The sequence below is a fragment of the Phlebotomus papatasi genome, chromosome 1, assembly GCF_024763615.1.
Source record: "Phlebotomus papatasi isolate M1 chromosome 1, Ppap_2.1, whole genome shotgun sequence".
Lineage (NCBI taxonomy): Eukaryota > Metazoa > Arthropoda > Insecta > Diptera > Psychodidae > Phlebotomus > Phlebotomus papatasi.
The window spans coordinates 104409214-104425844 of NC_077222.1; the positions used below are offsets into that span (position 1 = coordinate 104409214).

The 16631-nt window shown below is 35.9% G+C and overlaps 1 protein-coding gene across 8 annotated transcripts in view; it reads right to left on the minus strand.

Annotated features, from left to right (window-relative positions):
- The window catches only part of LOC129799050 (homeobox protein cut), a 264353-nt gene extending 255994 nt beyond the window's left edge, over positions 1-8359 (minus strand). For 4 of the 8 annotated variants that reach the window (XM_055842650.1, XM_055842647.1, XM_055842648.1 and 1 more), the window contains exon 1: positions 6979-8237. In XM_055842650.1, coding sequence (XP_055698625.1) covers positions 6979-7098 — 120 coding nt within the window. In that variant the 5' untranslated portion in view covers positions 7099-8237. Of the gene's footprint in view, positions 1-6978 lie in introns of all 8 variants that reach the window. The other 4 variants (XM_055842654.1, XM_055842653.1, XM_055842652.1 and 1 more) reach the window with 2 other exon arrangements.
- Positions 8360-16631: the final 8272 nt, after the last annotated feature.

Sequence of the window (16631 nt, forward strand, 5' to 3'; positions counted from 1 at the left end):
ATATCTTCCTCTCTATTATTATTTTCGAAAAAGCCAGTCGAAGATGTATGTTTATAAAATAGCAAATTTGTCCCATTCACATTTGCAACATTGCAACAAAATAGCATTAAGAAAAAATCTTCCCAACTTATCACGCACTTCTTCTCTGTCGGCCTCTTTAATGCCAGCATAATTTTTTTTCCTATTTTACTGGAAAATATTTTCCCTTTTCCCCCTATGGATTTATTATTGTTAGAATTGAATGCAAAGTTTTGCAAAAATGATAAAGTGGCTGAATCAAACAACTCAACTGCAACAATAAGTGAGCATGAAAAGTCCTAAGGGACTCCTCTTCCTCTGATTGTTATTCCCGAAGTTCCGCATATTGTTTCAATTCACCACTGATGGGAGTTTTATACTTGTTCCACTTCATAATTGTCGTGGTTAATCGAAAAATTATCCAGAGACCATCTTTTCTCTTGTTCTTTTTTAAACCGAACCACTTACAATTTTTCACAATTTTTTCGAACCCGCTGCGCCCCACAAATCCATTCCAATTTTGATGAGGTTTATTGTGCCTTTTATTTTTGTTGAGAAAAAAGAACCTCAAATCAACCCCTCTTGGTTCAAGCCTACCCTTGTGCCTTTTCACTGGCCCCTGTATGGGCAATTCTGAGGGCAAAACGAGTTTAGATGAACTTGGACAAAAAAGAAACTCAATGAATTCGGGTCGAAGATATTAGAGAAGTTGCAGAATGGGTTCTCTACTTAAATTGGTTAATTTGATTAGCAAGATTGCTTTAAGTGTCCTCTGTTTCTCCTGAATTTAAGAACTAGAATTTTAAGTTGAATCTGAGTTGAAATTCTTTTGAGAATATCTGTATCTAACTGTGTTATCACACTTGCACATTAAAATTTTAATATGATTCACATTAATTGTCACTAGTGAGAGTCCTAATGTATAATTTATGTGTTTGAATCATTTTATATTCAAAATTTGATCTATTTGTTGATAAAAAGATAGACTTGGCCCGCAACATTTGATATAAATTGATTTATAGCATTAATGCGAAAAATTAATGCGATTTTCTCATTAATTTTTTAATGTGAAGAATATTTATGCTTTAGGTAAATTTAAACTTATTTTTGCAGGCCAAGTCCACTTCTTTATCAATAAATAGAAAAACACCAAATATTAAGTGACTCAAAGACACAAATAACATATTTGGATGCTCACAAGCGACAATTAATGTGAATCACATTAAAATTTTAATGTGCAAGTGTGATAACGCCGTAAAAGCATGAATAGATTACTGAGGAGTCTCATTTGCCAATTAGAATTACGGTGATACTGATTAGACTAAATACTTCTCATTAACTTTTTTAAATGAAATTAAGCCATACGATAATTTAGCTTCTCTAGGGTGACATGATAACTTATTTTCGATACTATCGACTATCGATTCTTAGAAATTTAAACGATAGCTGCACTTCCTGTAACTAATATAGATGTTTATCAACAGTCTCATTTCTTTGAGAATCTCACAATGAATGGCCCAACAATCCGTTGAAATTCACTTTGTGTAACAGATATAGATTTATCGATACTATCGATTCGATAGTGTCGAAAAGTTATCATTCCACCCCTGTTTATGCTGCTAAATTATACCACAATAATACGGGCTTCAGACCTAAGGCTTAGCCATAGGGCTTAACTTCTCTAATATCTTATCAGTGAAGATTTTTTGGAAAATTTTGACTTAGGATTGGATTAATAAGGGCAAATGACCTATTACATTTTGAAAAATCAATAAAATCGGTTGCTATTGAAGGTTTTGAGGCCCTTGGGAACTGGGATAAACCTCTAGCCTGAAGACGGTCTAAGGCTCAATTTTATTTAAAAAGAGGTGAAAAATCCCAATTTCAAAGCTGCCGTACATTCAAAGGTACCTGAACTCCCCATATACGAAAACTTAGCGTTTTTAAGGGAGGCCTAGCTCAATATAGTCAAATCTACCTTTACAATTATAAGGGTTAGAGACCTAAGGGCCCAAATAGACTCAGGCTGATCCTCGAGAATATCTAGCTTCTAAAATTTGACAGTAAAGGATTCATTTCGATACTGCCATTATTGAAGGCTTACGACCATCGATTAGAGGTCCTTTATATATATATATTTTTTTTTTACCTAAAACTTTACTGAAAAATTTTATAGCATAAATATTCTCGAGGATCAGCCTGAGCCTGAGTCTAAATGAGCCCTAAGGGCATTGACACACTCGAGGATTAGCCGAGAGACGGATTAGCGTAATTATATTCGAAATAACTGTTAAACCACATTTCTATCATTTTATACTAAGCCGTCTCTCGGCTTAAGTTTCAAGTGTGTCGAGGACCTAAGGCTTTGCCCTATGGCTTAACTGCTCTACTTTTTAATCAGATAAGATTTATTGAAAAAATTAACTCAGGATTCGACTATTAATGATAAATGATCTATTCGATTTTGGAAAACCAATAAAATTGGTTCCTATTTGAGATTTTGATACCTTAGGAAACTGGGCTAAACCGCTAGATTGAAAACCGTTTTAGTTTCTAGTCTAAAACTTGAATTTATAATCCCACCGTGTTTTTTACAATTGCCTCAATTTACGTACAATTTAGAATATCGAAAATATTAAGTTGGTAAATTAAGAAAATATGGTAGAGGTTACAAAAATTGTATTTTAGGACAAAAAGAACAATAGGGGTAATAATGGAGTACTTCTGAACAGAATCTTAATTTTAGTTTTGGGATTCCTTTACGGTTTAAGGTGGGAAAAGGATCGTAGGGCTTGTACTTCTTTCGTCCCTTGCCCCTATAAAACAATGAGGAAATCAAAAAATTCTAATTTAGATTCTGCTCTAAATTTTCCCATTGTATCCTATTTTTATCGTAAATTGTATGGTAAGTCTAAACCAATCTAAAATACTGAAAATTCCTGGAACAATTGAATTGTTTCAATGAAGTTTCGAGAATGAAGAATAAAGGAACTTTATAGTTTACGGATTAAGAGCGCGGGGTTTGTTTATTTAATCCTTATGGGATTTTTTCCAAGGTACTACCGATCTCGAACACAGAAAATTCCTGGAACAATTGAAATTCTGTCAATGAAGTTTCGAGAATGAAGAATAAAAGAACTTTACGGTTTACGCATTAAGAGCAGGGGGTTTGTTTAATCCTAATGGAAATTTTTTACAAGGTATTAACAATCTAGAATACTAAAAATTCCTGGTAAACTTTAATTCAATCAGTGAAGTTTCGAGAATGAAGAATAAAAGAACTTTACGGTTTACGGATTAAGAGCAGGGGGTTTGTTTAACCCTTATGTAAAGTTAGCCATTTTTAGGTGTTAAATCAAGCACATTGATTCAATTTCACTTCGGGACTAAGGCATGAGAAAATTACCAAGAAAAAGAAACATCGATAATAAGTTTGAATATTCGAATCAGCTTATCGTAGATGGGATTCTAAAAGAGATTCAGTCTGGAATGTCCTCAAAAACGATTATGACTTAAAAAGTGAAAACTTAATTTAAGAATTTTAAGTCAAGTTTTAGAATGAAAGCACTTTTTCACAAATTACTAATAAGTTTAAGGCCCTATTCTAATATCAGACATTCCCTTCTTGGTTTAGGATCAGGAAATTACGACACTTCTTGATCTTGATCTTGAACACAATCTTGATTTTCGAACACGGAATTTTGAGAGAGTGTCTCTCTAAGTTCTTTCTGAGAACCATAAAAAAAGTTATTAATAAAACAGAAGAATAACATCAATTAGAAGTTTACCGAATTGGATTAATGAGCCTATCATCGACCTAATATAATTCGTCTTGGGTAAAATAGCATATTGAATAAGAATAGAATAGAAGGATTATAACAATAAGCATTCTGAATTATTTCTCTTAGGACTCTTTCTCTTGGAAATCTGATACGGGCTTTAGACGAAGGTTTAGTCATAATTGCTCTAACTTCTTATCAATCACGATTTTCCAAGAGGCAATTAAATTATTCGCTATTTAGGATTTTGAAATCTTCGGGAATTGGGCTAAACCTCTATTCTGAAGACTGCTCTACTCTCACCGAACTACTGCAACTATTTATAACCGAAAACTAATGAGCTAAATTTATTATTTATCACGACATCCGACTACGTACACTCTCCTCATTGTTCTAATCCATAGAAAAATATTACTTATTTTTACTACTATTAATGGTTAAATTTACACATTTTTTATCAACGAAAAGTATCAATATTTCTTTTAATCATAATGTTTAGATATTGCGAACTTCCTATGCTCCACAAAAAAAATTAAACACAAATTTCTTGAAAGCTATTCCACATTGATAAGCACAAGATCTAAACTAGTTCAATTAATGAGTTAATTTTCAACACCATTATGATTAATTTTAACACTTATTTTTAATTCAAAAACTCACGTGCGAATTCCGACACTCATTCAATTTATTTTAACACTTTTAAGTTCTAATCATTAACCCGAACTGAACAGAGGTATTTTCTGTGATTATTTTCTCACTTGCGTATTTTATGATAAAGCACAATGTGTGAAAATCAGTGTTAAGAATGCACATTTAAATTTTGGCAAGCACTACGTAATTCGATTATTTAAAAACAGGAAATCTGATTAGAGCCCTATATTTTTATCACATCCTAAATTTCAAGCGATCTTCGGATTTTGGGGTTTAGCTCAATTTCTAAGAGTCTAGAATTTGTAAACAAGAAGTAATCACACTAATTTTTCAATTCGGAATTTTCGAGTAAGCCTTTTTTATTCGGAAAATACAGAAATCGGTATTGGTAGCCACATTAAATCCAGGGTAGGAATAAAAAATATTCATTAGGGGAAAGTACTTTAACTTCGAACGTTCATGCATTCGAATAATGTGAATTTTCTTTAGCTTTCCTGAGAGATTTCCACATGATTGTCACATAATTATCAATAACTTATAATAAGCTAACTAATATTTAATAGAAATGTTTAAGTATATTAGGAAAACATTATTCGAAGGTATGAACGTTCGAAGGGAGAGTACTTTCCTCTATCCTGTTATTATTATTATTAATCGTATCGAGATATTTGTTCAATGTAATCATGTTATAGGGTGAAAGGAACGTCTATTGACACTTTAAGAATTCGTGTCACCACCTATTGACACCCTACTCTTTACCATTTAGGATATGAAATTTGAACATCTCTGTTTATAGTAAAAGGTATATTACCGAAAAAACGTTATATTACTTATATTTTACTAGATACATTAAATAATTTTCAACATTTGGACAAAACTGTCAATAGGTGTTCCCTGTCGAACAGACGTTCCTCCGACCCTATTGATGTTTTTATCCCGTATTGGCAGAATCCGCTAAGCCTATTTGTAAGACCGCCCAGGAGTGCTTTCCCCTTTATGTGGAAGCTTCTTGCATGCTCCCAGAGTTTTTTGGGCATCTATCCTGTTATTTCCTAGGGTCAAAATTATTTAATGTTCGACAGGGAACCCCTATTGACACTTTTGTCAAAATGTTGAAAATTATTTAATGTATCTAGTAAAATATAAGTAATATAACGTTTTTCTGTAATATACCTTTTACTATAAACAGAGATATTCAAATTTCATATCCCAAATGGTACAAAGTAGGGTGTCAATAGGTGCTGACACGAGTTCTTAAAGTGTCAATAAACGTTCCTTTTACCCTATGTAGTGAATCTATCACTTTCCTGGTGAATCAATCACATCGCTTACCGAATCCCTACCCAGGCCTAAATTGAATAGCTTATCACGCATTTTGATACACATTCAAAATCTTAGCAAAACACTCAGTTTAGTCGGTATTACCGCAATTGAACCTAATTGGTTAATGACATATAGGAAAACACTTTAAGATTTTGAACAAGGGGTAGGGCCTATGAAATGGCAATGAACTGAGAATTCCTCGAAAGACTTTCGTGGATTATAATCACAATTATCAAACTTAAGAACTTCACCAACATCAAGTTTAAAGCACCTCGAAATTTTCCTCAGTGTATCTTTAGCACTCACTGGTCTTTAGCAATCAAGAAAAAAAACCATCGAGAACCAAGAGTTGTAGGGGCATTTAAGTGCATACAAAATTGCAGAATTGGAAGCAAAACAAATAACGAAGCGCGAGGAGGCGGTTAAAATGAAGCAGAGAGCACTTCCCTAATCAATGGAAAAACATTTAATGACAGCCAATCACCCAATATACCGTCATTAAATGAGGTATGTGTGTAATAATGATTAGTTCCAATCGCTCCGACCTAATGATGATGACGATATTCATCTCTTACTCTTTGCCAAGTCTTTGCGGATTGCCCAGTACGCTCCCCCCCTCCGGCCGAGATCCAATCCTTGGGAAACTGGATACGACCAAGGATGGTACGAAGAGATCGCACAAAAAAAAAACTTGTAGCAAAAGCTTGATGATGATGTCCCTATGGGATCGATTGCACGAAAAATTCTTATATAAACCACCCATCACAAGAGCCTTATTATTGATTCCTTTCCCGCGGCCTCGGCAACATATCAAGCCAAATGATCCAATCTATACGAGGCACTACCCAATGGTCTGGTCGCAAAGACGAAGATGGCCCTAACGAGAATTTGATTATTTATTAATGACGACTAATTCTTTTGCGCTCTTGAGAATCAGTCTCAGGCGGGCGGCACTCACAATTTTCAATACAACGCATGGATGGGCATCATCTTCTTCCCCCTTCTCAAGATGATTGTCCATTGGAGCCAATTTTTTACCCATCATCTTAGAATTGATACAAAGGACTTAAGGAAAACACTCGAAGAGTTCTTTTCGCGAACGCGATACACAGGGGCACTAAGGGCACTAAGGGCACTATTTCGCACTTTGATTGAACTTTTTGGGGGGCATGGGGACTAGGGACCTAGTAATAGGAACTTCACGTACCTGTTGCCAAAATTGTGCCAGCAAATACATGCGTTCCTTTTTAAATAACCACTCCACTGATTGGACAGATGGTAAGTCCATGTCGGCGGCCCCGGTGCTCTGGGGCAGCGTTGGCTGCATTCGGGCCTGTTGTCTGGAGGTGCCACCCTCCAAGCCAACCAACCCCTGCAAGCTCTGGAGCCCGCTGAAACCCTCCGAAGAGGGGCAATTCGTTAAATAGGCCGTGATTGCAGCACACGCACTTGGTAATGAGTTTAGGATTTTGAAGTCTCTGGGGGTATTCACAAAACTTTTAAATAAAACCTCTCTATCACTTTTGGCTAGGCCCCCCAGACACGAAAACACAGGAAAATCTTAACAAAATAAACAAATGCACTTGTCGAATTTTAAATCACTGTCACTGAGATTTTGAAAGGAAAAACGAACTCCTTTGCCACTTATGAACACTTGTAGCCTAGTGGGAAGATGAGTTCGGAAGGGTTCAGTCTCTGATGACACTTGCAGACGTCTTGGGATTCTGCGAGGTCCACGAACCCGGAGTCTCTTCCTTATGCCAGGATATCATCTTGATAATGAGAATTAAATTTTAACTGTCCAACACTTCTTCACCTTTCACTGCACAAATTGTTCTCAAGATTCTCAAGGATCAGGTCCAGTTCTAGTTTGGGACTTGGTTATCTCAAGCAACTGACGACGGAAATTTAGTTGTCAGAAATTGCATTTAAATCACTTCTTGAGCCCAAGTGAATTCTTAAGAGTTTGTAGCACTGAAGAAAATCACTGAGAAAGTTTCACAAATTTGGTCTCAAGTGGTCCTATCATCACTAACCACAGTAGCAACACAAACACAGAATTGCAATTTGTCTCTTTTATTTTTTTTAAATTTTGGACGAAGGAGAAATGTTTATTTAATAAAATCAAAAGAAAAATCTCAGTTAAATTCTCAAAATAGCTGTCCGAGAGCCTTAGGATCAGCAATTGGATCGACTAATTGGTAATCAATCGGTAATGGATTATGTCCGTTCCGATTGGACTACAAGAACGTTTTCTGTGTGGCACGATCCGTAACAAAAAAAAGGTGTTATTGTGTATTTGAAAATATTGAACCGGCTCTCAATCGTCCTGCGTGCGAATGAACGATGCGCTCTGGTATGGTACCAGAAGTTGACTAATTCCACTCGCATCGGTTTCGCTCTCCGTGAGCGCAGCCAAAGCGGCCAACTCACCGAACCTCTAAGCACACGATAACTCAAATATGGGGACGGTATATTGCTTCTTTGACTCATATTGCCGTTCATTCGGGAGAGTCGAACAACCCCGCGCACGTCCCGGTTGACGGTTCCTCTCTTTTTCCGAATTGCGCGCCACCCCGACTGTCCCCCCGCGTCCGGTGCAACCCCATACAATACCCCATACAAGACCCGATGAGAGCGAGAGAGGATTTTCTGTTGAAAACAACGACAGAAGGCACAACAAGAGAAAAAAAAAACACCAAACAACTTCTTTTGCACCAACACGAAATTCTCTCACTCTCACCAATTCTTCCATAGGCCTTTCAATGTATTAGTGCTTCGATTCCAATATCTTCGATACATTCGAAATCGTACCATCTCGTTCCATCCGCCGAATTTGATCCGATCACCCATCTCCCTCATTCACTCCGTCTCACTTTCGAATTGGTCTCATTCGCACCGACAAAACACGGCAGCCTACCAATACACCCATGTATCACCGTACCAATTCATACATACAAATCGATGCCTCAGCCACGGGTATTGCTTTTATTGCCCCCCGCTGAAGTGTTTCGGATGCTATATGTATTGAATGAGAGAGTGTCGAGAGATGAACCGAATGGCTATAGCTATCCCATTTTAGCAATCATTATTGGCCACGCCTCATATTCTCGTGCGGCCTCTGTGGCAGCCAAAAGAAGAAATACGTCTCATCTCTTTCCAGGTTCTTTCCGTTTTCCGAAGATTTTGTCCAATGGAAAGGACTTTGGCGTTTTTTTAACGAATCGACGCAAATTCAAATGCGCATTGACTTTACTTTCAAAGCACCCAAATCCCGTTTTTTTTCATAATACATAAACACCATATCGCCCCAGTAGTCGCAGTGGGAGCCTGTGCATTACTTGAGCCTTTTCGCGAAGGGTTTTTCTACCAAGGTGGGGGCGGGGGTTTTTGGGGAGGCCAACTTCATCTGAGACTAAGTGTCATTGTGTGTGTGATGGGTTCGATGGCAGGGGGTTACTTGATATCCGGTAAGGCTCTCAATCCCTGTTATACCCCAAATTCCTCAGTCTTCAATTTTTACACTGAGTCCTTCTCTCCGCGATAGCCCCCTACCCCAGTCCCCTATCACAGAGGCTTCCTCAATGTCTCCAAGAAAATGTTCGTGTTACTTTTACATCACCACCCTTAATTTAATTGAGTTGAGAGAAATTAGCAAGAGGACACTGATCTCATCGGAAGCCCCCTACCCCCCTATACCGGGGTACCGGGGTGGATATGTGTAGGTTTGAATTATCCAAAAACTGAACAAATTCTTTTTATACATTCGGAACATGTCGTCGAAAACATATCACGTTTCTAATTACAATATTCAAATGAGTACCATTAAATCCTGTCAGTTTTCTCTCGTTTTTTCCCAGCCTGGGTTTCTCGTACCGCTCGTACCCCAACCCCTATACCCCTTTCGATATATGCTTCACAGCTTTCTGCACAACTTTTATTCTTTTCTCTCCCAATACCTGCTTGAAATTGTGCAATCTTGGACTACCCATTGATACCCTTGGCCTGGAAGCTAGGGAGTCTCGGTAGGGGAGTGGGTGGTAAATCCCACCAAAGCTCCCATAAAGAGATTATCCGTCAAAGTCCGATGAATCCTGACTTAACATGCTTTCTTAGAACTCGGAGGTAAAATGGGTGAATGGGTGGATGCTACCCCACCAAACCATTTGATGCAATCCCGCAACGTGATACATTGCATCTCAGCATGTCCATAACCAAAACACTTATTGCAATTCCTAGGTAAATATTGGATTTTACCTTATCAGGAAATCTTCTCATCCTGAAAATGCAAAAAAAAAAATCTTGGCTTTGAGAGCTTTCATCTGAAGCTCTATCCCCTCCTACGCTAGGTCTCGGGTGGTAGCGTGTGTGGGAAAAAATGATGGAGATCGAGAGGAAAAAAATCAGGAATGAGATGGTCTAGTGCTGCCAACCGTGGTGAGCACAGGAAGTAAAGGGAAATCTTCAGGGAAAATCTTTTTCGAACATCCCCACCATAGGACAATGCTCTTTCCTTTCCACAAATACACCCACACACAGGCTGAGGAATTTTCCTGAAAGGGGAACACTACCACAGACAAGGTCAGCCCCACTTTGGAGAGTCCCTTGTGTGTGAGTGAGATGGGAAGATGTTGTCTTGGATGGGAAAATTGTGGCACTAAAGGGAAACGCATGAGCAAATATTCTGGGCATATCGGAGGAAAGATTTGTCGATGAGGAAAAAGAGTGGATGGATTTTGAGGAGAGGAATATCAGGCAGGATGAAGCGGAAGCTGGGTGCAAAGGGACAAATACAACGGGAAAAATCCTGGTGCTCCCCCGTCATCCCCCCAAAACCCATACCCATCCTTCTCATCCTCCTCCCAATCCCAATTGCAATGTGATGCAATGTCTGGCTCCAAAAGAGATTTTTCATCATCTTTTGATCATCTTGGGTGTTCCTGGAAAATTGCCAGACAACTGCCTTGAGTCGGCAAACTCCAAGGGTCGCGGTCTGGCCGGAAGTCTCGTTTTTAAAGGTGATATGGTAGATCCCTGTTTTTTTTTTTTTTGTAGAAGGCACCTCTTTAGCCATATTTACTGAAAATTTTGAGGTTGAAGTCAGTCACTTTTGTTTCGTTGACTGTCTGCTGGTGGAAAATGTAGGTCAAAGTTTTCATCAGTTTTTCAACTCTCCACGCTCTTGATGTTGTCTCACTCACACCATCTGCTCCCCCTTTTGGGTATCTCATGTATCTGGCTCCATCAGACTTGCTCTCGTTCTACATAGTACAGTATATTTAAATATCACCGTATGTACCTAAAGTCTTACACATTTGCGTTTAATTGCTGACAGAGAGCAACGATGGAATAGACGGAATGCAATTAAAATGACAATTCTCACAATTTTCAGATAATATTTTTCCATATGAGAATAGATGTAAGGGAAAATGGACTAGGAGATCGGTCATTGGGGTTGACAATGGCATATTCAAGTTGATTCAAGTTTTTGGTCTTACAACTAAGTGGAAGATTCTTCTAGAAAAGGTCCTCGAAAATTGTTTAGGTATATCTTTCACCTGTAGGGGAATTCTGTAACAGTATGACAATGTCATATGACAAATTTAAAATTTTTGATGTGGTAAATTCGGAAGAACTAATGATAAATCCGACTTATAACAGTTACTAAAAGCTTCATTAAGACTGATAGACTTTAATGTGATCCTGGTTCCGAATTTTACCACGAGAATTTGTCATATGACATTGTCATATCGTTACAGAATTCCCCTTCAGAATTACCTGTAGGGAAATTCTGTAACAGTATGACAATGTCATACGACAAATTTCAATTTTTTTCTTACGGAAAATTGGAAAAAAATAATAGAAAATCAGATTCATATCAGTTACTAATAGCTTCATATCACTGAGAGAAATCCGAAAAAGTTAAAATAACATTCCGGAAATGTTAATTTCACCCTGCATAATTGATCCGAAATCGGTGTAAATATTACACTTTTTAGGTGTATTAGGGGTTAAATTACCCCTTTTTTCATGTTAATTTTACCCTGAAAAAGGTGTAAAATTAACATTAAAAAATGTTGATATATTTTTACACCCAAATGTGTTAAAGTTACCAGGAAAAAGTTAATCGCACCCCCTTTTTTCTCAGAGATATCTCTTTGCAATGACCATTCGGTACTCACTTTACCCGGCCTTTACTGTTGTCCTGTTCCCGAATTTATCACAAAAATTTGTCATGCGACATTGTCATATCATTACAGAATTCCCCTACTGGCCTCTGAATTTGTAAGAAAAGGTTATAAATGAGTGATTGAGTAGGCGTCCACTGCCGTCTTAGTATTGAGGATCTATCCCTATGCCAAAACAATGAGAACGATCTTAAAGCAGTCAATACCTTTACAAAAAAATCAGAAAAACGGACTTTTCCTATAGACTTTGAGCATTAGTAGGGGCAGTCTTTTAGGCTTCATACGTACTCTGGCTTCGAACACTTCGTATTTGTTCCATTAGGGGAAAGCACTCTCCCTTCGAACGTTCTTGCCATTGAATAATGTGAATTTATTTTACCTTTCCTAAGAGATTTCCACATGATTTTCACATAGGGTAAAGTGATATAATTTGGAATTAGTATTACAAGTTAGACAATTCGCCAGTACAGATTGGACATGGCTTTTTTTTCTTGATAAATACAGTACAAAATTTGTTTTTAAGCACAAGGAACCAAATTATAAAACTAAAGCATTAAAAATATACATTTAAAAATGAAGTACTAAATTTATCAAGACAAAAATCCTTGTCCAAATTGTACCATTGTCCAACTTGTACCACTTTACCCTAATTACCAATAATTGATAATAAGTTAACTAAATAGAAATGTGAAAGGCTATTAAGAAAAATAATAGAAAAATCACATTATTCGAAGGCATGAACGTTTGGAGAAAGAGTACTGCCCCCTACGCCTTTAACGCATTTGACCGATTTTTTCAGTAAATGATGCGTGACTTTAGACTAGCCATTTATAGGTTAGCTACCTGATGCTGATAGGTTAGATTCATTAAAGGAATATGGGGAAAATAGGAAGTGTTTAAAGCCAGAGTACGTGCAAAACCTGTAAGCCTTCCCCTACTGTCTTTTATTGCTAACAAAATTTAATTTTAGTCTGTTTGATAACCTTGTTAAAATGAAAGGAACGGTTACGTTGACTACGACAAACGTAAATTGAATATTGACAGAAAGCTATGATTAATAAAATTGAACTCTATCTTTAATGCTGACAAAAATGACTTTAAATGTTAAATTGGTTATTGTTCTCTAATTTGGAAAAGAATCTGCAAGACCTGATGCTCCAAATTCTCCAAATCGGTTAAGATTGTTCAAGAGTTTTAGATGTACATGACCTAGGGGAAGGTGGGGCTACTTACCTGTGGGGCTACATTGATCAATGGTTTTTTCTCCTGTTTCTAAATGGCTGTAGCAGAATGTTAAGTATTTTGGTAAAATGGTAGGGGAAACTGGGGTACCACCAAACACGGGGTACCACCAAACACTGCGATTTTTTAATCGGATATTCGACTTCAGAGGATAAAACCTATAGGAATTTATAGTCACTATAGGGATGCTTGTCCACTGAAGAAATGGTCGAGATAGTCCAAGTAGTTTAGAAATATAAATTAGTGTTTGGTGATAGCCCGTGTTTGGTGGTGCCCCAGTTTCCGCTAAGTAAAAAATGCAAATTTGGTGAGTAAAAAAATCGAAAATGGTGTGAAAAAAATCAAAACTGGTAAGTAGGAAAAATTTAAATGGTAAGTAAAAATATTTAAAATGGTAAGTAAGAAAATCTAAAAGGGTAAGTAAAAAAAACAAAATTTATAGGTAAAAAAATCACAATTGTTAAAATGCTTCACTGTTAGGACAATGGAAAATTTTCTGTTTAGGAATTTATCAGTAACGCCTGTTAGGGCAAAAGAAAATTTTCTATGTTTTCGGAAATTATTCGGGAAATTATTTGGGAAATTTTCTGTATTTTGAGAAATTATTAGTTTCACCCTGCGGGGCGAAAGAAAATTTCCCGGTTTTTGGAAGGTTATAAAATATACTTGTACCATTTGCATCATTTTGGTTTTTTTACTTACAGTTCTTGATTTTTTTACTTACCATTTTTGATTTTTTTTACTTACCATTTTTTATTTTTTTACTTATTATTTTTAATTTTTTTTACTTATAATTTCTGTTTTTTTTACTTTCCAATTTGATTTTTTTTAAAATCAAAAAAGTACTCTCGAATGTAAAGTCTTGTACTTATTCGTGCTTTTTTTTCTTTTGACCATAAGATGGATACAGTGGGAAAATCTCAAGATTCCAAAAAAAATAAGACATAATTCCAAATTAGGGGAAACTGGGGCACCACCAAACACGGGGTAGCACCAAACACTGCGATTTTTTAATCAGATATTCAACTTCAGAGGATGAGACTTATAGAAATTTATAGGCATTAAAGGGATGCTTGTTCACTGAAGAAATGGTCGGGATAGTCCAAGTAGTTTAGAAATAAAAATTAGTGTTTGGTACTACCCCGTGTTTGGTGGTGCCCCAGTTTCCCCTACCCCATTTTACCCTACTTGTGATGCAGATTTCTGAACTTCTAAATGTCTTAAATAGTCTTTGAATATTAAATGTATTACAAGAATTGCAAATAAATTCAATAATTGGGTTTAGTACATGCATGTACTAAATATCTTCTTTTTATTGATTCCGACGTATGTCGGCTTCAACTAAGAAAGAAAGAAATGTTTCAAGCATTTATACTAAAAAATCTATATTTTTCTCAAGATTTTATTTAGTACATTTAGTACAGACAAGTACTAAATAATCTTTTCAAGCTATCGATATATTCATAACAAATTGTCTTTCTAATCACTGTGGATTTATTCCCTCCTATATAAAATATCTCATAGAACAGGAAGGTAGCGTCTATTACATGTATACCGTTCTTCTGCCTCCCAGCCGAATTAGATGAAGAGGGGTATGGTACAAAATTGAGACACTTGCCTTAATGAATATTGTAATTAAATTTAATATTTGTAAAAATACTTTATTACCTCCAACTGTGGTGATTGTGCACGTTGACAAAGGCTCATAAAGTTGTGAATTTTGTGCCTGAAAAACAATTCAATTTTGACGACTATGTCGTCTTCATATGATCATCATTTTCATACGACGCGATTTCTCTAACTATATCGCACCTGAATACCTGTCCCCACCTCCTATAAAGTTTTGCAAAAAAAAAGAGCCAAAAGAGGTGGTGGAAAAAAGAAACAATTACTTGATTGCATGATTTGGCTTATTAAAGCGGCGACACATTCCACAAGACATTTTCCAAGCAATTCCATGAGCATTGATTTGCCCCTTTCTTGCCCGCGTGGAAATTCCCTCCTTCGCAGACCTTTTGGAGTGAATGAGACAGAAACTTGAGCAATTCACACCGCACCGCAACAAATTAATGCTCACACGTAACACAAATCGAAACATAAATTAAATTTCGACCACAAAATACCATTATTGTGCTGTGTGAGCTTGTTCTCACAGAAAACCCAACAATATTGCCCATAAATGTAAATATAATAATAATTAATATTAGTGTTGTTATTGCGACTGCAATTTCGTCGCTTTTTGTTGCCCATTCACCCAACAATCTCAATTTTCCTAACCATGTCCCATGCACTGTCGCACATTCGTCATTTTTTTCAGCATGGAGATTTTTTTTCGGCTTAATTGGAAGATTTTTTTTCGTTATACTGTGTGGAATATTTTCTTTTACCCAATAAGTTAATTTCAAGACTTTGCATTGTTAAAAGATTTTATTGAGACATTTTAATATGGCTTGAATAACCGCTGACATGATAGGAAAGATGCTGTGTAATGGTAATATCGACTGCATGAGAGCAAAGCCGGATTAAAATTAGTACATATCTGTACTACAACGAATCTGAGCAAAATTTTGTGAGCTTTCTGTGAAATGATTTTCAAATACTGCTCTTTTTTCCTTTGAATTTCAGGCGATAAAATACAAACAAAGCAAATAAAAGTTTAGTACATACATGTGCTAAAATAATTTGGGATACTAAATATAAAAGATGACACCTTTAAGTATTTAAAATAAAATTTAAAATAAAACAAAATTTATAGGTAAAAAATGGGATTTAGAAAACATATATAAAATTTTCATAAAATTAGTACAACCGGTGATTTATTATTTGAAAAAAATTGTACTAAACTAATTCTTGACAAGATTGTGCAATTAATGTACAACGTGCCTTTAAAATATACCTCTTTCCCCAGGCATTTTGTATAGAGAAATATAAGGGATATTAATTTAGGGATATTATATACTATATTTAACACATACTTGTAGTAAAATCAATATTTTTCCCGATGAAATTTTGATTATTCTCGTGGAGTATTGAAGAATCTTCAAATAACTTTTTAAATTTAGCACAGGTATTTTATAAATTCATTTTTTTTAAATAATATAATTTTCTGAAGCAGTACAAAAAAATAGTTCCGTTCTGTACTAAATACTGTACTAAAAACTGAAAATAATTTGTAAGTCTCGCATGATTAATTTCGAATATAATTTTTATTGTTAATTGAAAAGTATTTTTTAAGGAATCATTAAATTTACGAACTATTAACGTTTAGCTCGAGACCCTGTAGTTGCGTGGTACATTAATATTCAAAAGCACAAGCAATTGTAACGTGTGAGAAAGAGATTATCGCTTAGTACTCCATGTACTAAAATAATTAGTGAGTCTTTTACAATTGTAATTTAAAAAATTGAAGACCCTGATTAAAATTTTTCAA